The following is a 22,705-nucleotide window of genomic DNA, read 5'->3' on the forward strand; positions in this document are numbered from 1 at the left end:
TTTTTTTTGTAAGAGTCATGGGATATGTGACATTGTTTTAATGATAACGTTTACTAAATTTTTGAAAGTTACGAAAATTTAACTATATATATTTTTTTGTATGTTTTCTTTTAGAAGTAAATTTCAATTAAAATATTAACACAAAAAAAGTTTACTAAATATATATATATATATATATATATATATAGAAGTAAATTTCAATTAAAATATTAACACAAAAAAAGTTTACTATATATATATATATATATATATATATATATATAAAATCTAACTATTTATATATAATTTAAATAATACTAAGAAAAATACATAGCTTATTTATTAAAATTATAATTAAAAGAGATCGTATATATATATTTTATTTTATTTTTGTAAATTTTCATTTTCTCTTTACAAATAGAAATAAAATATAATTAAAAGAGATCGTATATAATTTCATTTTCTCTTTACAATATTTTTATTTTGTAAATTCTATACTATTTTAGTGTAAATATTTTCTTTAGGTATAATTAATATATATATATATATATTTTATTTTATTTTTGTAAATTTTCATTTTCTCTTTACAAATAGAAATAAAATATAATTAAAAGAGATCGTATATAATTTCATTTTCTCTTTACAATATTTTTATTTTGTAAATTCTATACTATTTTAGTGTAAATATTTTCTTTAGGTATAATTAAAAAATATATATATATATATATATTAATTATACCTAAAGAAAATATTTACACTAAAATAGTATAGAATTTGGATGTGGTCAAAAATTAGTTGTTCACATGGGTATCGTAGTTTGAAATTATGTACTTCAAGTTTTTAACACCAACAATTATATTTCAGTATTCTATCCGGAGGCGGATCCATGATTTGAAGAGGATGGGTGCGCTATTGTGAAGATACAGATTTAGAATTTATATTTGACGAGTTTAACTTTAGTATAACACTTTTGAAATTATAGGTTCAAAATTATATATTTTTTTAAATTTTAATGATTTTCATGTATATATCTATACTCCGTGCCGAAAACAAGACCGTCCGGAGTGGGATTTGAACCACCAATTTCACTCGTAGAGGTGCACCCAATGATTATTGCACTATAGGAGTCTTTAAGCATGTGTTCACGCACATATAATTAAGTAATTTTTAAGAAATATAACATTACTATATATGATTTAGGGAGAGGAGAATGGTTTCACGTGAACCCATACCCTAAGACTTAGATACGCCCCTAATTCTATCCCTTCCAATTTATACGAGGTTGTTTGATTGAGCATGAAGTTAAAAAAAACTTTTGAAACATATGGTCCAAAATAAATCATAAAAATTTATATGACTATAAATCCTCTCACTAAATAAATGAGAAATTTTAAGTTAAATCGTTTCTTGTACAAAAATGTTACTCTTTTATAAAGAGATTACAAAGAAAGAATATTATATATATTGGGATAGTGGGATGACTAATTTTTAATCTACTATTTGCCACCGCCAACAGCTACCTCAAAAGTAAATCGCACGCCCAGTGACATCAAGGCTCAATTATCATATTGTATTATCTTATTGCACCTTTGTAGAAACTTGTTTAGTCCAAGTCTCAAATCAAACTTTAATTGGTTCTTTTCTAGAAAAGGAACATATATAATTGTTGCCTTATTCTCCAAGTTAATCAAGTTTAATTTATATCCTTAGTCAACATTTTAACTTTTCCAACAAGTACATTTGACTAAATTTTGAAGCCAAATATTGGAAACGGATATATAAGTATGACTACCCTCATATAGTAGTTATCTCAGAGTTTAAGCATTGCAACTGGATTGAATTATAAAACTTTTTCATACTGATGGCAAATCTCGTATTCATTTCTCTATTTATGTTTCCTTTGCTTATATTAAGCTATTTTCTTCTGAAATTTTGCTACTCCATCCTGTTAAAACCAAAGTTGCTGGAGAAGCGCTTGAAACAGCAAGGATTCAAAGGCACTCATTACAAGTTGTTACTTGGAGACCTCAAATATGTTGGCAAGCAAATGGATGAAGCTTGGTCCAAGCCAATTGGCTTAACCCACGATATTGCGCCACGTGTTGATCCATTCACGCATTATATGGTCGAAAAATATGGTAAAGTCATTTTTTTTTATTGTTATCTAGTCGAGTTTCATCTTTTCCTATTATATAAGCTATAAATCAAGAATATTTTTCTTAACTGTAAAGAATTCAAGACACTTATTCCCTCCAAGTAGATGCAACCAGAGGCGAAGCTAGGATTTGAAGTTTATGGGTTCTAAGTTGTAACTGGCCGCTGAATAGCTCCCCCCGTGGTTGCAACACAAATTTTACCACTATTATCAGATTATTTTAATTCACAAAATTTATGAGCTAAAATGAAAATGCTTGCAGGGAAGATATCTCTTAGTTGGCTTGGGACATCACCAAGATTGATCATCATGGATCCAACATTGATAAAAGAAGTGCTCTTAAACAAGCAAGGTCACTTCCATTTACCACCATTGAACCCTCTTATTCTGATTCTAACTAAAGGATTGACAACTCTACATGGTGAAAAATGGGCTATGCACAGAAAGATAATCAACCCTGCTTTCCACTTGGAAAAATTGAAGGTTAGTTTCTCGACTTCAAGAATGCTCATTTTTGTTAGATTCTCAACCAGTAATTTCAAAAGTACAGTGAGCTCAGTTTTAAAAACTTTAAATGTTGAACTCATGAAGCTAAAATCTTTGACCGGCCTCTAATCAAAGGGGACATCTTATTCATTTTGATTTCCATTTACAGGGCATGATCCCAACAATTGCAGAAAGCTGTGCATGTATGATAGAGAAGTGGATGAACTCAATTAGCCATGAGGGAACTTCAGAAATAGATATTTGGCCTGCATTTCAAGATCTTACTGGTGATATCATTTCAAGAACAGCATTTGGAAGTAGCTATGAAGATGGAAAGAAGATCCTAGAACTTCAAAAAGAACTGCAACAACTTGTCATAGAAGCCATGGGAATGTTATATATTCCCGGTTTTAGGTAATAGAACATGTCCTCTTAACAACTACAACGACTTTCTTAAGAAATTTTGTCAAAGTTCTGAAAAATTATCATATACAGATTTGTTCCAACAAAGAAGAATCGCAGAAGAAAGGAACTGGACAGAAGGATCACTTCAATGCTTAAAAGAATCGTCGACACAAAGGATAACATGATCAGCACTGGACAAACCAGGGGAGATGACTTACTTGGTTTGCTCTTGCAAACTAACAGAGAGAACAATTCACTAAATAATAGCCATATGACAATGGAGGACATAATAGAAGAATGCAAACAATTTTACCTTGCTGGTCATGAAACAACAGCAAGCTTATTGACATGGACTCTTATTGTCTTGGCTATACACCAGGATTGGCAAGAAAAGGCAAGGCAAGAAGTTTTACATGTATGTAGGGAGAAGAATCCTGATGCTGAAGCAATAAGCCACCTCAGAATTGTGAGTATTCATCTTTACTTTGAAACAAATTCAATTTGCCAAAACGAGTAATAAGCCACTTCAAACTTGTGTCTTTTGCAGGTAACAATGATACTCAATGAAGTTCTCAGGCTATATCCGCCAGTGATTGCTCTATATAAACGTGCTTACAAGGACTGTAGAATAGGAGATCTCTCAATTCCAGAAGGGATGGATCTGACACTACCTATAATGCTAATTAACCGCGATACTGAGCTATGGGGAGACGATGCAGAAGAATTTAAACCAGAGAGGTTCGCGGAAGGAATTTCAAATGCTTGCAAAGATCAAACACAGATGGCATTCATGCCATTTGGATGGGGACCAAGGACTTGTATTGGCCAAAATTTTGCAATGATAGAAGCAAAGGTTGCACTCTCTATGATACTAAAGCAATTCTCCTTCAAGCTCTCACCAACTTATGCCCATGCTCCTTATACTGTTATGACTCTTCAACCCCAACATGGAGCTCAGATCATGTTTCACCGGCTTAATTAGGATACATCCAGTTATTATGTGTTGAAGTTTCCCACAAAATAAGAAAAAAATCATGTCTGATATTTTCCTTTTCGTGTAGATGAGCTTATGAATTGAGTGTGTCAAAATAAAGGTGGTCCTCGATATAAAATAGAAAGAGTGGTTAAGCAATGATAGCATACAAAGAGTAATTTCAGTTTTATGTTGATTTACTGTAGATGAATATGGAGAAGCTAGATCTCTAGCCAAATAGTGATGATAGCAAAACTGATGTTACGAATTACAATATTGTGGAACTAAGCATAAGAAACAGTACCTGAAGCACTGCAGAAAATAATCATAGACAGAGCCTGAGAATTTCCATAAATCAATGTCAACTGTTTATTTAGGAAAAAAGAATAATATTGATGAACATGTCCTGCGATTTCCATATGTCTCTAAAATTCCTACTACAAGTTCTCCAAAAAATAAAAAACTACCATTACATGTGTTTCCTAAAATAAAAGATTACAGTTATATGCTGCTATACGTATCAGAAAAACTTAATAACTAATAATGAGCTATTATTAATCAGCGAAGGAGTACACATCTGTTTTTTTTTAATCTAATGACCCCAATGTTGAACTTCTCTTCAGTGTTAATTGCCACAACAACCTGGGCAAACACACAGTTCATACAGCAGAAACCTGCATACTAATTCTTAATGCCAGAGGCCAACAACACTACTTTTCCCCAATAGATTCTCTGTTAATAAGATGCTTGAACAAGTAAAACCTTTATCAATAGAAAACAATGCTAAATTGGCATCTTAAGGAACTTGTCAAAAATAAAACTAAAATCGTTTATGCTGGGCAAGCTCGTTCCAGTATTTGGTTTGGAGATGTTGGTATCTTTTTGGCTAACTTATGAGCTAAAGTCTGCTTGTTTTGTTGCCCTGTTTGGTGTAAAATCTGTCCTTGACTACTGGTTCTAAAATCCTCAATTTCATGACATTTAAACTTCCTTTTTCTTCTTGTTGGAGACTAGTTAAATTTGAGTAATGCCTCCCTTTCTTTGATTTAACAAGAAAGGTAGTAAAACCTCACTATTCGTAGCTCATAGGATACATATTTTATTCAACTAATTCACACAAAAAAAATCTGCTGATAGTTTATAGTTTCTAGCTCAATAGTTGAAAAGAAGTACTGAAGTAATACTATTTAGACCGCAAAATCAATAATTCAAACTTCACATAAGCTACAGCCAACAGCAGTGAAAAATGTACTAATACTTTATACCTGTAAACCGACCAAAACGGAATCACTGACAACCAAAAAAACGTTGAAAGCGCGTGTTTTCAACGACAAATCAAAATGATGACGATCGTGAGCTTTAGAAACTGTTCTCGTGTTAGGCGAAACTCCTAATTTCGAGTGATAAAAGCTGCATTCCGCCACTCCATTAATCTCGAATTTATAACAATGAGGATATTTATAGCTGTAATTTTTCTGCATAATTGATGAATCGACAGATGATCGATCGATCAGTGAAGAATTTAGGTTTGGATTTTGATTGTGTTCGTCGAATCTCAAAGGTTTTGAATTCAACTGAGGAGATGAGATGAAAGAGCAGTGCATTTGAAAAGAAAGTAGGCGTCTTAAGAGGGTAATTTTGTCTTTTAGAAGAAATATAAGGGTCGCCTTTAGGATAGGTGACCTCTATATATGTGGATACAGGAGGAATTTGACAGGGTAGTTTTGTCTTTTAGAAGAAATACAAGGTCGCTTTTAGGATCGGCGACCTTATACTCTTATAGACGACCATCATCCCTTATGTTTAAGGTAAGGCTCAAACTAGTCCCTTAAGTATGAACTGATCAATTTTAGTCTATAAAGTTTGCTAGAAATTAACATTTTTGGTTTCTATCAAATACTATCGCAAGATTATGATATTACCCATTTACCAAACGATTCCTTAGGATATATAATTTCAGCATTGAACTATAGATCCAAAATAATTAGAACACTCAAATAATCATGAGATCTTCCCATTAAAAGGGTAGTGAACAAATAGAAAAACTTAAGGACAAAAGAGGAAAAACATAGATAAGCATATATATACACACAACACTCTAATCTGCGCGAAATTACATTACAAATAAAATCAAGAGAGCTCCTGGGTAATAATCAACCCACCACTCTGTGTTTCGAAGCTACTGTAATAATCAACCAGCTCGAGAAGACACACACACAGAGTCATATATATATTCGCTCAGTTCTTTACAGAATTTGAAGTTTTCCAAATTGAAAGCTCTTATATATGCTTCTTCTTCGTTATAAAGAACCCTAGGGTTTTGCTATTTATTGGTTGAATTTGAGGCGAAATTGAATGGCGAGTGTGTACATTCCAGTACAAAATTCCGAGGAGGAAGTTAGAGTATCATTGGACCAACTCCCAAGGGATGCTTCTGATATTCTTGACATTCTCAAGGCTGAACAAGCTCCTCTTGATCTCTGGCTTATTATCGCTGTACGTTCAATTCTATCTCTCTCTCTCTCTCTCTCTCTCTCTCTCTCTCTCTCTCTCTCTCTCTCTCTCTCTCTCTCTCTCTCTCTCTTACACACACACACACTCTTATAAAATTGTTAGGGTTGAAATTTCACATGTAGGAAATTATGTTGCTTTGTGTATTATCAGCTCATTTTTGTTTGACCTTTTGTTGGAATGTTCAGTTTAGTGGCATGCGAATTTTTGTTGCATTAAATAGAATTTGTGCTTGGTGTTTATGTTGTAGAGGGGATAAGAGCAGTTTTACAAAATTTAAATAGAAAACTTGAATGATAAGTCTCGCGTTTCGCAATGCTTGGTTTTTGTTTCTCTAAAAATTTTCTATGTCTTCCCCTCCATGTATGATGGATTTTGCAGAGGGAATATTTTAAACAAGGGAAAATAGATCAGTTTCGACAAATATTGGAAGAAGGGTCTAGTCCAGGTACTTATGACACGTTTAAGTGCATCGAATGAGTATTTATCCATTCTTATTGAAAAGTCAGAGAATTTAAAGTTGCTGTCTTTCTTTCTTTAAAAAAGACTAATTCCTATTCTACATTGTTATGGTGCAGAGATTGATGAATATTATGCAGACGTGAGGTATGAGAGGATCGCCATTCTAAATGCATTGGGTGCATATTATAGTTATCTTGGGAAGATTGAGACGAAACAAAGAGAAAAAGAAGAGCACTTTATAATGGCAACTCAATATTATAATAAAGCATCTAGAATTGACATGCACGAGCCCACTACTTGGGTTGGAAAAGGTGATCATTATTTCATTTCTTTAATATAAATATTACTGCTTGAAACAAGTAATTTGATGCCTTTCTGCAGTTGAATTTAAAATCTTTTTGCTGATGCAATAGAATTACTGAAAGCTTCTTCTGAGAGGGTAAATCTGTAAGTTGTGATGGACGGCCAATCTAGGTTTATTTTTATATATAAATTGACTAAAACATTGCAACAAGTCTGTGGACCGATGTTGAGTTACCCGTATGCATTTAGTTGACACCTGTAACAGGTAGGATATTCTTTGTCAAGGCTGTAAAAGATAGAATTTTAAAGAGAGTGATAATTTAACCTAATCGTTTGGTTAAGTCTACAGAATGTGCCCAGGGCTGAATGGATGTTATTTCACCAGTTTTTCAAACTTCTGTTTTTTCCCCAGCTATTCACATTGGAAAAGGGTTGCGTAAAATTACTAAAAACAAATAGGTTATGCCATGTTAGTTTGCTTCATTGACTGCTGGATCTTACACTGTTTCTTGAGTTTCTCAAGAGGGTTTTCAAACATCTGAAATTTCCCGTTGCTATTCACTTTGGGAAAAGGGCTGCCTAGACTTATTAGGAACTTATAGGCTATGGCCAACCAGATATGTTGAGTTTCTGACTAGTGCTTGAGGGATTGAGCTTTTCATCATGCTTGTAATAAACACTACTTTGTCAACACTTTTCTAGAATATAAGGTTGTATTTTTTTGTTAAGCTGGAATAAAAAGGTGTCATAGTACTCATGTAACTGTTGACCAGTTGGATGAGCATGCACATCTGCTTGACAGGTCAGCTTTTACTTGCCAAGGGCGATATAGAGCAGGCATTTGCTGCTTTCAAGATTGTACTTGATGGAGATCGTGATAATGTTCCTGCTCTCCTGGGTCAGGTAAGCCTATTCCTTGCTTGTTTTTTCAGAAACCTTTAATATGTTAAAATTTTTACATGGCGTTATGAAGTTAAGAACTGTCTTCTAAAAATGATGGTGGTTGGTCAGCTTTAAACGTTTCAATATGCTCGGGAATGAAATTAATATACTGTCCGAGACTTGTGTTGTTGATGACCATGTTAACATGTGAAGAATAATTAACTGAAGAACTGCATCTATCAGCTGATGTAATTTTCGCTTCTTGTGCTCTGGTGCAAACCATTCTAACTATAGGCTAATTTCAAGCTTCAAAATCTTGAATTGACTCTCATAGCAACTGCCTTCTCCAATCTTTTGCAGGCCTGTGTTCAGTTTAGCCGTGGACGGTATTCTGATTCACTGGAGCTATATAAGGTTCGTCGTCCATCCATTACTTTATAGATGGGTTAATTTGTTGGCCTTGGATAGGAGAATGGGCGTAGCTACCCCTTCTTCGCACCAAATGAAAAAATAATCCAGTTGGGAGACATCAAAACTCATCTATCATGGAAAATGTTTTATAGTTCTCTAAATATTGTTAGAAGAAGCGATATTGACTCTATGTTACCCTTTTGTGGATCACATGTATTTGGTAGAGGGCCTTGCAAGTTTATCCAAAATGTCCTGCTGCGGTAAGGCTCGGAATAGGTCTCTGTCGATACAAGTTGGGCCAAGTGGAAAAGGCAAAGCAGGCTTTTCGTCGTGTGTTGGAGGCAAGTCAAAGATTTTGTGTTAATAATTTTGTTACAATTCGTTGTATTATTTTTAACTGATATGACTCTCTTGTAACTACTTCTAAAACTGTAGTTAGACCCAGAGAATGTGGAGGCTCTGGTGGCACTAGCAATTCTGGATTTGCAAAACAATGATGGTCAGTTCTGTCCCTTAGATTGATGTGTGGAGTCTATATATGTGACTCCAATTTAATTCTGCACATTCCAGGCAGGAGATATAATTAAAAGTCAGATTGCTGTAAAGCCTTGAAGGTGCAAAAGTGACCAATAAGATCAATTTTGCTTCTTCGGAGAAAATTAGAAGTTCTTACTCGCATATCTAGAAAGAGTCATTTGGAAATACCTTATCTTGTTTAGAAAGCTCTGGTTGAGATTTCTCAGGGATTATAGTTTGTGCGAGTCTCCTGATTTTAATCATTTAAAAATAGAGTTTTTAACAGTATGATGTCTAATTTGGTATCAGCTCTTTATATACAGCTTCTGGTATTAGGAGAGGAATGGAAAAGATGCAAAGAGCTTTCGAGACATATCCCTACTGTGCAATGGCTCTAAATTATCTGGCCAATCATTTTTTCTTCACTGGTCAGCATTTTCTAGTGGAGCAATTGACTGAGACTGCACTTGCTGTAACTACACATGGGCCAACTAAGTCTCATTCGTACTACAATTTGGCACGCTCGTACCACAGCAAGGTCTGAAAAAACAAAAACCCTTGATAGCATGATCCTTGTTTATGATCCACCTAAAGCTTCAATCTGATGATATTCATTTTGTTTCCATGACTTAAGGGTGACTATGAGAAAGCTGGAATGTACTACATGGCATCTGTAAAAGAAAGCAATAAGCCACATGAATTTGTATTACCCTATTACGGTACATTTTCTTTGTGCTGTCTGTCACTAAGTATTTGCTTTTATTTCTCTTTTCAAGGTTTTTGTTGCTTTGAATTTCCATTTAGAAAATTGTTGTGATCCAAGGTTCATAAGTTTTAATCTATGATAGATGGCCGAATGGCAAATGCCTTTCTAAGTAGGTTTATATAATCGGCAGGTGTAGCATGAAACAATGAAAAAGAATAGATATAGGCAACTAAGGGTCGTTTGGTTACCGGGATAGAATATGGGATTGTACTTATCCCATGTTTTGTATTAGTTAATGGTGGGATAAATTTTATACCAAAATGAGAGGATTAGCTATCCCGTATAGAAGGTGGGATAGCTAATCCCATGGGATATCCCAGCCCATGGTATATCCTTGTCTATCCCTCATATGAACCAAACGACCCTTAAAAGAATTGCCACGCTTCTGGGCTTCTTTCTTCCAAGTTGGTCCTGGGTGGCTGGGCCTCTCACCAGCTTAATAAGTCTGAAACTGAAAAGTTGTCTCCTTATAACCACCTTGAGCCCCTATATGACTTAGATGATAAATTCATCAGATATTGGAGGATCATTGACATACCTGCCAAGAATGATTCATAAAAAAAGGTGCTTCAAATGACTAAAATTCCCTTGAGAAAATGCACACATCTTGCCTCCTCTGAAACAGGTTAATTGTGGTGGTTGGAGAATGTAACGTGCAACAAAAGGTTTCAGGCTTTCAATTGGGAAAGTAAAATTTGCCAACTAAATCATGCTTTGATCTGTTTTACCATTTTGCTTGTCTAAGTTAGGATTGGGACAAGTACAGCTGAAGTTGGGAGATCTTCGGAGTTCGCAGGCAAATTTTGAGAAAGTCTTGGAGGTTTACCCTGAAAGTTATGAGACAGTGAAAGTGAGTTGATACTTGATAGAGTATTTTGTTGGGAGGGAATATTGTCAACATTTAATTATTGTATAAAAAAAATTGATAAATTCTTATGTTCATTGTTTTCCGTTCTGACTATTTTCAACATTTTGTTTTTGTTCTTTGAATAGTTTATTTTTTGTTGTTGTAGGCTCTTGCACACATTTATGTGCAGCTTGGCCAGACAGAGAAAGCTCAGGAATACTTGAAGAAAGCCACTAAGATTGATCCTCGTGATCCCCAGGTCTTTTTTATGTTGTCAGTTATTCTATATAATAGTTTCTAGAAGGCCTTTGTAGGTGCAGGGAACTAAAGAAGAGGGGAAAAAAGGCAAAATGAACAAATAAAAGATAGTTTCTGAAAAAAGGAAATGTGATGCGGATGCAATCCTTTTAGTCTCTTGAGTAAAAGAGGGTGGGAGTTTAAAATCTGTTAGTATGTGATTATAAAATGCCATACCACTGTCCTGCTGCTTATTGTTGATGAAATAAACTCATTGGTTCTTTTTATCGAAATTGTTTCTGTGCCACTGTATCTCCATGACCTTTTTTTTTTTTTTTTTCATGTTACTGGCAATTAAAAACTGGAAATCTTCTCTTTTGAATCTTAACAATATTCTAATTTTATATTCATGTACCAGATTTAGTGAATTTATTAACAGCTTGATGTGATCGAGCTTCATACTTTTTAAAGTGCTTAACGCCATGTTTGGTGTAATTCATGATATGACTTTGACTTGCTTTAAAATGATGGAAACAAATTTGTCCAACCATGAAAACATTTTAATAATAAGTAAACCCTAAGTTGCTCCGACATGGCAATTTAGGTGCCGCACCCGTGTCGACACGACACTAGTATGAGTGTGGTTATGGAATCCGTACTGGATCTGGTCAAACAATTTTGGGTACTTGACCACAACATACGGAAATATTCGACACGAGATACATTTGATTCCCAAAATCAGAACCACAACTAGGATAAGTTTGAAGAAAATAGCATACCTTATCTAAGAAATCAATCCTTTACTTATCTATAGCTTGAGAATAAAAAGAAATCCACACTTTACAAGTTGTACATAAGTATTCCACAAAATTTATCATAATTTAAAGATTTATATATATATATATATATACATATTTTTTTTTATTTGTTTTTTGAATTATTTTTAGTCGGATCCGCGCACCCGTATCCGTACTAGGATCTATATCCCCGAATCTTAGAATTTACATCTCGAAGTATTCAACCTCTAGATCTGCACCCTTGTCGGACACCCGCAGCCATGTCTGAGCAATTTAGACTGTAAACCCTACTTTAGATGAGAATTTGAAACTTAGATACTCAATACTTATTATTAGGTTAAGATATTTTTTTGCATATTCTCACTTCATAAGTAATTTTTTGAAGTTTATCTACTGGGGAAACTATTATTGAGAAGATATAATACAAAATAATTGATACGATTTTAGGTCCCACAGGCGCAGACTGTAATTATCAAAGGATATTGTCGGTTTGTCATTTTACAGATCAACATTGATCAATTAATTTCTAAATCATTAGTTCAGTTTTTATTTGATGTGGTTCACTAGGTTAAGTCAGTTTACTACATTTAGTGGAACTGACATAAGGAGGGCGGAGTCCAGTTTTGAATGTATCAAAAAAAAAAAAAGTCCAGTTTTGAATTTAATTGAAGATTTGTCTTTCCTACTCTTTTCATGGATACTGGTAACTGATTGGGTTTTTCCCTATCCCTTTTCCAATATACAGTGATTTATGGTTGCTGACCTTTAAATGCTATTGTTCCATCTTATGTCACCAGATATAGTGCTTTCAGCCATTTAAAATTAGACTAGGAGTTAGGATGGTAGTTCGGGTCCCTCTACTTTTTGGTATACTACTTGTATACTGGGATTTCCCAACAGTAATAAAATCATTTACTTCACAAAAGAATATTGGACTAGGATGGCATGTATCTTGAGTCAGATACTGTTCTCTTCCTGAGATCTGCTTTATTTATCTTCTCATGCTTCTATGCAGGCCTTTTTGGATATAGGAGAACTGTTAATCTCAAATGATCCTGCTGCTGCTTTAGAAGCCTTTAAAACAGTAAGGGCCTCGAATATTTCCATTTATCTCTGTATATTTGCTCATTTGACTTAGTTATGCTCCCAGAAAGTAGAATGTACTTCTTGAAGGAGTGAAGAGGAGAACATCTGGTTGTTTTAGAACTTGATTTAGCAGATATAAGCTTGGTATTCTACTGATAAAAAAGGGTATTCTTGATGGAAACATCTACTAATTAAGCAGTCTTTCTGATCTTCAATACTTCGAGGACCCCTCTCATTCTATTTGACCTCTGTCTCTCTCTCTCTAAGTTCTATCTCTAGCTGAAATGAAGAGTTTAAAATTATCTGCTCCATAATTTTCCGCCTTCCAAAACTTGTAAGTTGCTGAAATTTCATGCATCTTTCTTGTTTCTTCTTTCTGGTTGCAGCTCTGCTATTCATTTCCATCTGTTCAAAAAATTAAAATCTAGTACGTACTTTCATTTTACAGATGTTTTAGCTCATAGTTTACTCTAGTAGTTAGCTGTTGGAAATCTTATTAATCAAAAGTTTTGGTAGTTGGAAATACCTTTTGTCTGATTGAAGACATTAGAGTTCTACACAGATTAGATGCATATATGGCATGCTTTATATGTGAGTAGCTGGAGATTGAGCATCCAGAATTGCTTTCTGGAGTTACTGCTTTGTGTAACATGAGTTGTAAATTTCTCTTGATGGTACTATGAACAGCTTAGGTGGATTAAGAAAACTGCACCAAAGAAATGATCAAATTTGAAATTCATTAGATTTTAAGCTCTCTGAAAGAAGATTTTGGTATACTTAACTAAGGTAAGACCTGATTAATTTTGCAGGCGCGGAATTTACTTAAGAAGTCAAATGAAGAAGTACCAATAGAGTTACTCAACAACATTGGCGTCCTCCATTTTGAAAGGGGAGAATTTGAGGTCTGTAAAGTTTCTTTTTGTCATCGATTTCGACCTGCTTGCATGTTTAGATTTATCATTGCATTCAATAATGGCATATTATCTAGATCACTAACCTTTATTGATTAATGATTTTCCAGCTTGCTACACAAAGTTTTAAGGAAGCTCTAGGTGATGGTATATGGCTTAAATTCCTTGATGCTAAAGGAGAGTCTGATGATCCAATTTCTGAAGGGCATTTATATTCCAATGGTGAAGCACGATCTGATATGTTTAAAAGTGCACAATATCCAATCAATGCCAGTGAATCTGTTCAGCAATACAAGGACTTCCAGCTGTTTCATAGACTTGAGGAACAAGGAATTTCTGTGGAACTTCCTTGGAATAAAGTTTCAACACTCTTTAACATGGCAAGATTACTGGAGCAGTTGCATGACACAGAAACTGCTAGCATCTTTTACCGCCTTATCTTATTTAAGGTATGCATGCATGTCCAATTGATTATGACCTGGCTTATTGGTGACTCCTAACATTGATGAAGCTCAGTTTTTGTTCTTGGTTGTTATATGATTAAGATGGTTGGACTTCTGAGAAGTAGTGTCCTTCAATTTTCTCTCTATGCATTCATAGACTGTTATGTGGAAGGTCTGGGTATTTCAAAGGGAAAAATTTGAAATAGTATGAGTTGCAAAGGGAAAAGACAAAAGAAAAATCCCAATCTAATCTTGACTATTAAAAGATTAAAAAAAAGGAAAGAAAAACATGAGCTGTCTAATCAAGGTGAAAAGAATGTAAGATAGTATTACTCTATGTTGATTCGAATGCTTAATTAATTATATGTGATATATAGTACCTTTACATTGTTTTGATTTTTTTTAACTATAAAAAAATTATGATATATAGTACTTTTACATAGTTTCTAAATTAATTTTATTTTACAAAAAAGAAAGCAATGTTCGGTTCACATTGAAAATTAGATGAGATAATGCTTGTAGGTGGAATCCTATTAGTCTTTTTGGAACAGAGGAAGCATTAGTTTGAACTCCTTAAATTTGTAATTATTTATAGCATCTATAATTGGTGTATAAAGTTGTTGACTGAAAGACTTATCCATTTATTTGTCAAAACGATGTTAAATGAAAGATCAAAATTAAAGAATATGAATACGTTCATAGATTCATTAAATTGGATTGGTGGCCAATTTGATTATTTGGAAAAGAATAATTAATTTAATTTAGTTAAATGGATGGAGATAAAAAGAATTTCATATTTTTAAATTTGATAATCTTCGGTATAAAAAGTGTATCATTTATCAATTTTTCACAGAAAATAATACGCCTACTAATTATTTAAAAATTCAATATTATTTTTTGCAAGCTTATCGATAACCTATCTTCAAACAAAAATAGTATAATAGACACATGCTTTTGGTTATATCATTGCATAAATGTTTCTGAAATCCTATAAAAGATGTTAAATACAAAGTGGTTGCATGAAGTCAAAAGTAATAAGAAGTAATGGTGGTGAAGGAGAAACTCCCCATCTCAATGGAAGGGGGAAATTTTCATTTCTCAGCTGCTTCTTTTGCCACTACCTTTTGCCTATGTAATCATGAATAAAGGTAGGGAATATCACAAATAGGAGGAGCATCCCTACCGTCTTAATCGGATCAAGTGCAGAAAGGAGAATGGTGGCTGGTTTTCCAAAGATATCAGAGAACAACTTTAGGGAGAGGGTGAGAAATTTATGTTGGTTACACTCTTCAAATCTCGGTTCTTCCACATTTAGATATGGGGATACATTAATGTAGAGATGCAGATCTTTATAGCAACGGATACATCTGTTGCCTAAGTAATTATGTACTATAATTATCTGATAAGTTATTGATAAAATGTAGTAGACTCATAATGGGCTATTATATGACTTGAATCAAATGGGGCCTTTCTTAACTTGCTCAAACTTTCTCATTGAAAAAAACTTGCTTGAACTTAATTAAACCGAAGAGTCAGTCTTTTGATGCCCAATACAGATGGCTTTGTATAATTCTAGTGATGATGCCTCATTAGCTGTAAATAACACCATTGGAGGATGATTTTGCTGTCCCAAAGTTAGTTAAATGATTTCCTCTATTTACAGCTTTAAAGCCAGTAAGATTAACATGAATATTGTTGTGGGGATATTATATAACTGTTGTATCTTTTTGCACTCTGTCTTTATTTCATCCTTAGCAATCCCGTATAACCTCTTTTCTTGAATTTCAGTATCCAGGTTATGTAGATGCTTATCTGCGGCTGGCTGCCATTGCAAAAGCCCGAAATAACGTGCAGCTAAGCATTGAGCTGGTTGTTATTTCTCCCCTTGTATCCTTATGTGCATATTATCCTTTGTTTATTCTCGCTACCCAGAAGCCTTCTTACAATAGATTTTCATTGATCACAGATTGGTGATGCACTCAAGGTGGACGAGAAGTGTCCAGATGCACTGCTAATGCTTGGTGATTTGGAACTTAAGAATGATGATTGGGTCAAGGCAAAAGAAACTTTTCGGGCTGCTAAAGATGCAACTGATGGAAATGATTCTTATGCTACTCTTTGTCTGGTGAATATGTTTGTTTTGAGCTGATTAAATTTTCTCATCTCATGATTTTTTGTCATTAGTTGGTGAAGTATATAATAACCCCCCCTTTAGCATGTTTTTATGTCACCCTATTGTATCTGCTTGTTTCTTGAGTTGAAGAAAGTTGCATGGACTTATGACTGGCACAACTTATGTCCTTACTAATTAAGTTAATAGTAGAACCTGGAACATCTGCTTATCATATATTTTCTTGTATTGTAAAGGGAAATTGGAACTACTTCGCGGCGATTCGGAATGAGAAAAGAGCTCCAAAGTTGGAAGCTACTCATCTAGAGAAGGCTAAAGAACTCTATACAAAGGTATTGTTCTTCTCCCAATGCAATTTAAAAACTCAGGTTCCTCCCATCCCAACAATCCCACCCAAGAGGATCAAGGATATTCTCACTTACCATCCGCATGACTGCAACCTCCTCCTACCGTTTGGTGGTGGAGGTGCTCTACCACTATAGCAAACCTCACGCATCTGACTCAGTTTAGCTTATAAACTATGTGCGTTCTAATTCTTTGTAAGTTGCTAGCTGTTAAAGCTGAGTAGTAACTAATATGTTTTTGACAATTGGCTTCAGTGAAGTAGTAATACTATACCTTAGTTGAAGATAGCAAAAGATAAAACTATGATTGCTATTGAAGCCGAATATTGCCTTGAAATGTTACCAGGTTATCCAGCTTTAAGTGGATAATGCGTGTTGAAGTGAATTCATTTACCGCAACCTGGAGTTTTCATTTTTAAATTTTTCTATTTGGGATCTTTTTATCTCCCTTGGACACTTCTCAAATATGTTTGTCTACAAGGCACAATGATCTTGCTCAATGCTTTTTTTGGTTGCCTGTCCGAGATCGTTGTGTCTTTGAAGTGTCTCAAGTGCGTGAAGTGAATTTGTCAGTTATGTTTTATGTTTCTTTTTAGATTTTTGGAGATTAAGAGTATACAGATTTTGTGTATATGTACAGGAGAGCATCGAAAGTTGCTGTGAATGTACTAAGTGAGATAATGGCATAACTTTGTATAATGCATATATTAGATTCTTGTTTTAGCATATATGTCTAGGTGTTCTCTTTAGATATTTGTACGTTAAAGGAAATAAATAATCCCAATAGAAACAGTGTATTTGATGTGTCATCGGTGTGTTTTGTATGCCATACTATCTTTTGAAATAGTCATCATGTCCCTGCCATGTGAACATGTGCTTCTGTGTAAGCTTCAGACTTCCTTTTTGGATTTTGTCTGTTTGCATTTTGATAAAACCCTCTGTAGAACTTTCAGTTGCCTGATGTGCCAATACTGTTTATTCCATCAGGTTCTCTTTCAGCATAATGCAAATCTCTATGCAGCAAATGGTGCTGGTGTTGTTTTGGCAGAAAAAGGTCAATTTGACATTTCAAAGGATCTTTTCACACAGGTCCGTTAACTTTTTCTACTTCTACCCAGTCGAGGCAAAACTCCAAGTTTATGTAGTCTCTGCTGGACATTCTTCCTTGTAGGTTCAAGAAGCTGCCAGTGGAAATGTTTTTGTCCAAATGCCTGATGTGTGGATTAATCTTGCACATGTTCACTTTGCTCAAGGGAACTTCTCGTTGGCTGTGAAAATGGTATGTTCTTATTTTCTCTTCACTTTAAGCTATTTCTCATGTTTGATACTTCCGCATCGCTGAATGTGTTGATGGGCTTGTATCTTGCAGTATGAAAATTGTTTGCGGAAATTTTATCATAATACCGACAGTCAAGTGCTTCTCTATTTAGCAAGAACACATTATGAAGCTGAACAGTGGCAGGATTGTAAAAAGACTTTATTAAGAGCCATCCACTTAGCACCTTCAAATTATACGTTGAGATTTGACAGTGGAGTAGCACTACAGAAATTTTCAGCCTCAACGTTACAAAAGACTAAGCGGACTGTGGATGAGGTACTTTGAAATGAGCTTCTCCTTTCTTCCTCTCCTTCCTCCATCCTCCCCGTGGTCAAACTGAAATGAATGAATTTCTTTGATTTAGTCCCTGTTAACTTGCTCTTCCTTGGTCACATTCTTAAATATTTATAATATGTTGTGATGATTATGTAAATTTTCTTGATAAATAACGTTGTTCCTTTTAGCTGCTCTTCTTTGCTCACATCATAAAATATATATCATACGTTGTGAGGATTTCATGATTTTCTAGATATGATGCAAGTCCATCATGTTGTGCGTATGATAACTGTTCAACAGGCCTTTAATGAGATATGTATGCCACTGATATCTAGATCGAACCAAAATAGCCTGTGGAGCCAAAAATGATAGATACAGCCATAGGGGGGGGGGGGGGGGAGCAGCGCTAGGTTTAATGAAGCAGGTAGTAAAAGGACATGGACATATCAAGCTCTGAAAGAAAAAATAGAGCCTAGCTGAATGCCAGGAAGAAGATCTGCGACAGCTGAATCTGGATTAAACCCAAGCTGTTAAAGTTATATTTGGAGAACAAGGCGGCGGACTTTTTCAAGTCAGGTTACCTGTGCCTGGTTGGAGAATGGTGATCGCTGTAGTCTTATATGTCCAAGTTGTTGTCTTGGGGAAATATAGTTGATCTCTGCCAGGATCATCTTGGCACCTAGATTCTCATATATGGATACTTTGACTAGACCTTAGCTATACCTTTCTTTGGCTGGGGATTAATGTTTAGAACTTCAAAATTCATCAGGGTAGCTGCAGATTTTGTCTCGTTAGACTGTGTATCTGAACATAAGTAACAATGGCTTCCCTCTTTGTTTGGGGTGCACGGGTGGGATGGTGGTTTGTTGTGTGTGTGTGGTTGTTTGGGGGGGGGGGGGGTTCCTTAAGGGAATTCGCTATTTTCTTCAGATTTATTATATTGATTACTCAATTTACAGGTATTTTGAGGGCTATATTTTAACATGAATTATACATGAGAAAGAAAAAGTGGCATCTCTAGTTCTTATGTTTGTATTTTTGTGATGGCGTAGGTGAGGGCAACGGTTGCAGAGCTTAAGAATGCAGTTCGCTTATTCAGTCTATTGTCTGCAGCTTCAAATCTTCATGTTCATGGATTTGATGAGAAAAAAATTGAAACTCATGTTGGATATTGCAAGCATTTGCTTGAGGCTGCAAAAGTTCACTGTGAGGCAGCTGAGCGTGAAGATCAACAGAATAAGCAGAGACTGGAACTTGCTCGTCAGGTCATATTGGCTGAAGAAAATCGTAGGAAAGCTGAGGAGCAGAGAAAATATCAAGTTAGTTCACTATGGCATTGCGTCTTCTGGTTATTGCTTTTGCTGCTTACTTTTACTCACATGCCTCTGGAAACAGCTAGAGAGACGGAAACAAGAGGATGAACTCAAGCAAGTGATGCAGCAAGAGCAGCATTTAGAGCGCATTAAGGTATATTTTGTCATTTGTCACTGCTATACATCACAATTGTAGTGAGGGCCTAAGTTGCTTGGACACGGATGCGGGTGTCCGACACGGGTGCGGATCTAGAGGTCGGATCCTTAGAGATATAAATTCTAAGATTCGGGGATACGGATCCTAGTACGGATACGGGTGCGGGGATCCGACTAAAAATAATTCAAAAAAATAGAAGTATAAAAATATCTCTAAATTATGAGAAATTTTGTGGAATACTTACGTATAGCTTGTAAAATGTGGATTTGTTTTTTGTTCTCAAGTTGTAGATAAATAAAAGATTAATTTCCTAGATAAGGTATGCTATTTTCTTCAAATTTACCCTAGTTTTGGTTATGATTTCGGGAATCAAATTGTATCTCGTCTCGAATTTTTTCGTCCATAGTGGTCAAAGTACCCAAAATTGTTTGACCATATCCGGTACGGATCCCATACCCACACCCATACTAGTGTCGTGTCGACACGGGTGCGGCACCTAAACTGCCATGTCGGAGCAACTTAGGTGAGGGCACATCAGCTTTATACTCGGAGATATTACTTTAGTAGATTTCTGAGCACCAAAGGATGAGATTTAGACTATCTTCACATAAGCAGTGTCTTGCACTTTCTCCAAATGTGTACCATTTCAATTTCTAGTCCTCGAATTTCTCACTTTGGGAAATGGAATTTATTTAATCTGAAAATATTCATCTGAGCACTTCTGGATAAAAGGAGTGTGTTTGTAGAAAGGAGAGAGATGGTGTTGGCATCTCCCCCAACTGGGATTGGAACAGCCTTCGGGCTTTGCCTGTTCCCGGACTTTTGAGTAAAAAAAGTGACTGGGTTTAAGACAAAAAAAATTAAAAAATGGAATTTACAATTTTTTGATTAACTAAGGATTGTCAGATTATTTTATTGTTTAGTTGATGGCGTAACGGCTTAAGTATGATAGAAATACTAAAATAGAAGTTATAGCACTTTCCAGGATAACATACTAAAATAGAGGCGTAGCAGCAATGTGGAACTTGTACTTCGGTTTACATAACATTGCTGTTCCTCTTTCTTCTCTGTCCTCCAAGGAGAAGAAATTTTGGTTACACTAAGTTTAAGAATTACATATTTTGTCGCTAGGAACAATGGAAGAGTAGTACTCCTGCCTCTAAGCGAAAGGACAGGCCCCAGACTGAGGATGACGAGGGCGGGCATGGTGAGAAGAGGAGGAAGAAAGGTGGGAAGCGGAGAAAGAGGGACAAGAAATCTCATTACGAATCCGAGGAAGCAGAAGCGGAGATGGATGATCAGGAAGAAATGGATGATGGTGACCTTCACAGAAATTATGAAGAACCTTATTATCCAACAATTGATCATGATGATCAAGCAGAGGATAATCCACAGGAACTACTTGCAGCAGCGGGGCTTGAAGATTCGGATGCCGAGGATGACACTGTAATCTCTCTCTCTCTCTCTCTCTCTCTCTATTTATATATATATATATGTACTCTCCTTATACTGTTACACTATTTGGTTCGAGGGATGGAGAGGTAAATTTGGAGTGTACTTATTGATCTACTTATTGGGCAAATGTCTTTTCCCTTTTGGTGATTTGGTAGAAATGGAGAGGATGTAAAAGGCATTTACGTCCTCCTTCCTATCTAAACTTGAGTACTTGGAAATTCTGATCTATCAAGAAAATAAGAAACTTAACCTTTATGATTCCTCTTTTTCCCTACTGCTCCTCTTTCCAACCAGCCAAACAACATTATGTTTGGGTCACACTAGAATACTGTTTCAAGAATAACTTTAGACTCCAAAGTAATTCTCAAGGAGCAAAATGAGAAAACCTTTTTTCATCTTGCCTTATGAACAATGCTCCTCTGTTTATATCACGTTCAGCTCTCCAAGTTCAATATTTTAGGAGATCTAAGAATATTTCTCGGCGGACCTTCTGCAGACCTTTAAACTGTCATCCAGATCTGGTAGAATGCTACTCCTTCTGTCCCAATTTATGTGATACTCTTTCCTTTTTAGTCTGTCCCAAAAAGAAAGACACCTTTTTATATTTATAATAATTCAACTTTAAATTTTCCTTTTTTACTCTTAGTGTGATGATTTCTAGCTACACAAATTTCTTTTATTTATTTTAGACCACAAGTTTCAAAAGTCTTCCTTTATTTCTTAAACTCCGTTCCAGTCAAACACTTCACATTAATTGGGACGGAGGGAGTATATGAAATAAAAACTACTTGACAAGTTTCTCTTAGTCTGATATGCTATGACCAAAAAAAAAAGTCTGATATGCTGGACTATAATGTAACTCCTGCATAGTATGTTTTGATTACTGATTCTCTTTCTGATTGCTGAAGGCTGCACCATCAGCAAATGCAAGTCGGCGAAGGCAGGCATTGTCAGAATCAGACGAGGATGAGCCATTGCGGAGGCAGGGAAGTGATGGAGAAGGCGGAGACAATGCTGTTGTTGACGATGATGAATGAAGATGAAATACCTTTACCACTCCTAGTTTTGTTTATGTCAAGATTACCCGACATTCATTCCCTTTGTGCCAAACACACTGGGATTTCTGTTGGCTCTTTCTTGGCCTGCCTGCTTTGTTGTTTTTGCTTCCTGGGCTAGTCTAGCCTGAGTTCCTTATAGGAAGAAAAGGTAGATGTAGCTTAAGTTATAGAAAGAACAGATGTACTGTAAATGCATAATGTTTATAGACAATGTTTCAGATGAGTTAACTTTTTTGCCAAATCCAAATTGACCTTGAACTCCTATAGAATTGATATAATGCTCTGTTATTCTTTCATCTCCTAATTAAAGATTAGAACAGACTTGCTATTCAGAACCTTATATTTGGATAAAAGAGCATATTTTGCATCAGGAGTTGGGAGTTCATTTATTTATCAAACACGCATTGTCTGATAAGTCGGAGAGCTTAGTTGATCCTTTCGGGCTCGTTTGGTACGAGGGATAAGGGATAATTAATTTCGAGA

At 35.2% G+C, this 22,705-nt stretch overlaps 2 protein-coding genes and 1 pseudogene across 3 annotated transcripts; all 3 read left to right on the plus strand.

Annotated features, from left to right (window-relative positions):
* Positions 1 to 1,786: 1,786 nt before the first annotated feature.
* LOC104092832 (cytochrome P450 72A15-like) lies at positions 1,787 to 4,410 on the plus strand. Its single transcript, XM_009598510.4, has 5 exons — positions 1,787 to 2,117; positions 2,397 to 2,617; positions 2,790 to 3,034; positions 3,116 to 3,491; positions 3,573 to 4,410. The coding sequence occupies exons 1-5, from the start codon at positions 1,841 to 1,843 to the stop codon at positions 4,005 to 4,007; spliced, it is 1,554 nt and encodes a 517-aa protein (XP_009596805.1). The 5' UTR covers positions 1,787 to 1,840; the 3' UTR covers positions 4,008 to 4,410.
* Positions 4,411 to 6,108: 1,698 nt separating this feature from the next.
* LOC104092831 (protein CTR9 homolog) lies at positions 6,109 to 22,469 on the plus strand. 2 transcript variants are annotated; one of them, XM_070181231.1, is made up of 24 exons: positions 6,111 to 6,494; positions 6,891 to 6,957; positions 7,088 to 7,282; positions 8,077 to 8,177; positions 8,517 to 8,570; positions 8,792 to 8,912; positions 9,007 to 9,066; positions 9,407 to 9,621; positions 9,718 to 9,802; positions 10,599 to 10,699; positions 10,863 to 10,955; positions 12,746 to 12,814; positions 13,626 to 13,718; positions 13,838 to 14,176; positions 15,959 to 16,039; positions 16,137 to 16,295; positions 16,538 to 16,633; positions 17,633 to 17,734; positions 17,817 to 17,924; positions 18,015 to 18,239; positions 19,292 to 19,558; positions 19,635 to 19,706; positions 20,841 to 21,155; positions 22,073 to 22,469. In XM_070181231.1, exons 1-24 carry the CDS (start codon positions 6,354 to 6,356, stop codon positions 22,199 to 22,201), a joined length of 3,288 nt encoding a protein of 1,095 aa, XP_070037332.1. In that variant the 5' UTR covers positions 6,111 to 6,353; the 3' UTR covers positions 22,202 to 22,469. The 2 variants fall into 2 exon arrangements, with proteins under 2 accessions (XP_070037333.1, XP_070037332.1); XM_070181232.1 differs by lacking the exon at positions 22,073 to 22,469 and having other exon boundaries at positions 6,109 to 6,494; positions 19,635 to 19,747; positions 20,233 to 20,923.
* On the plus strand, positions 20,446 to 20,595 carry LOC117275919 (U6atac minor spliceosomal RNA; annotated as a pseudogene).
* Positions 22,470 to 22,705: the final 236 nt, after the last annotated feature.

This window comes from Nicotiana tomentosiformis, chromosome 7 (assembly GCF_000390325.3).
Source record: "Nicotiana tomentosiformis chromosome 7, ASM39032v3, whole genome shotgun sequence".
Classification (NCBI taxonomy): Eukaryota; Viridiplantae; Streptophyta; class Magnoliopsida; order Solanales; family Solanaceae; genus Nicotiana; species Nicotiana tomentosiformis.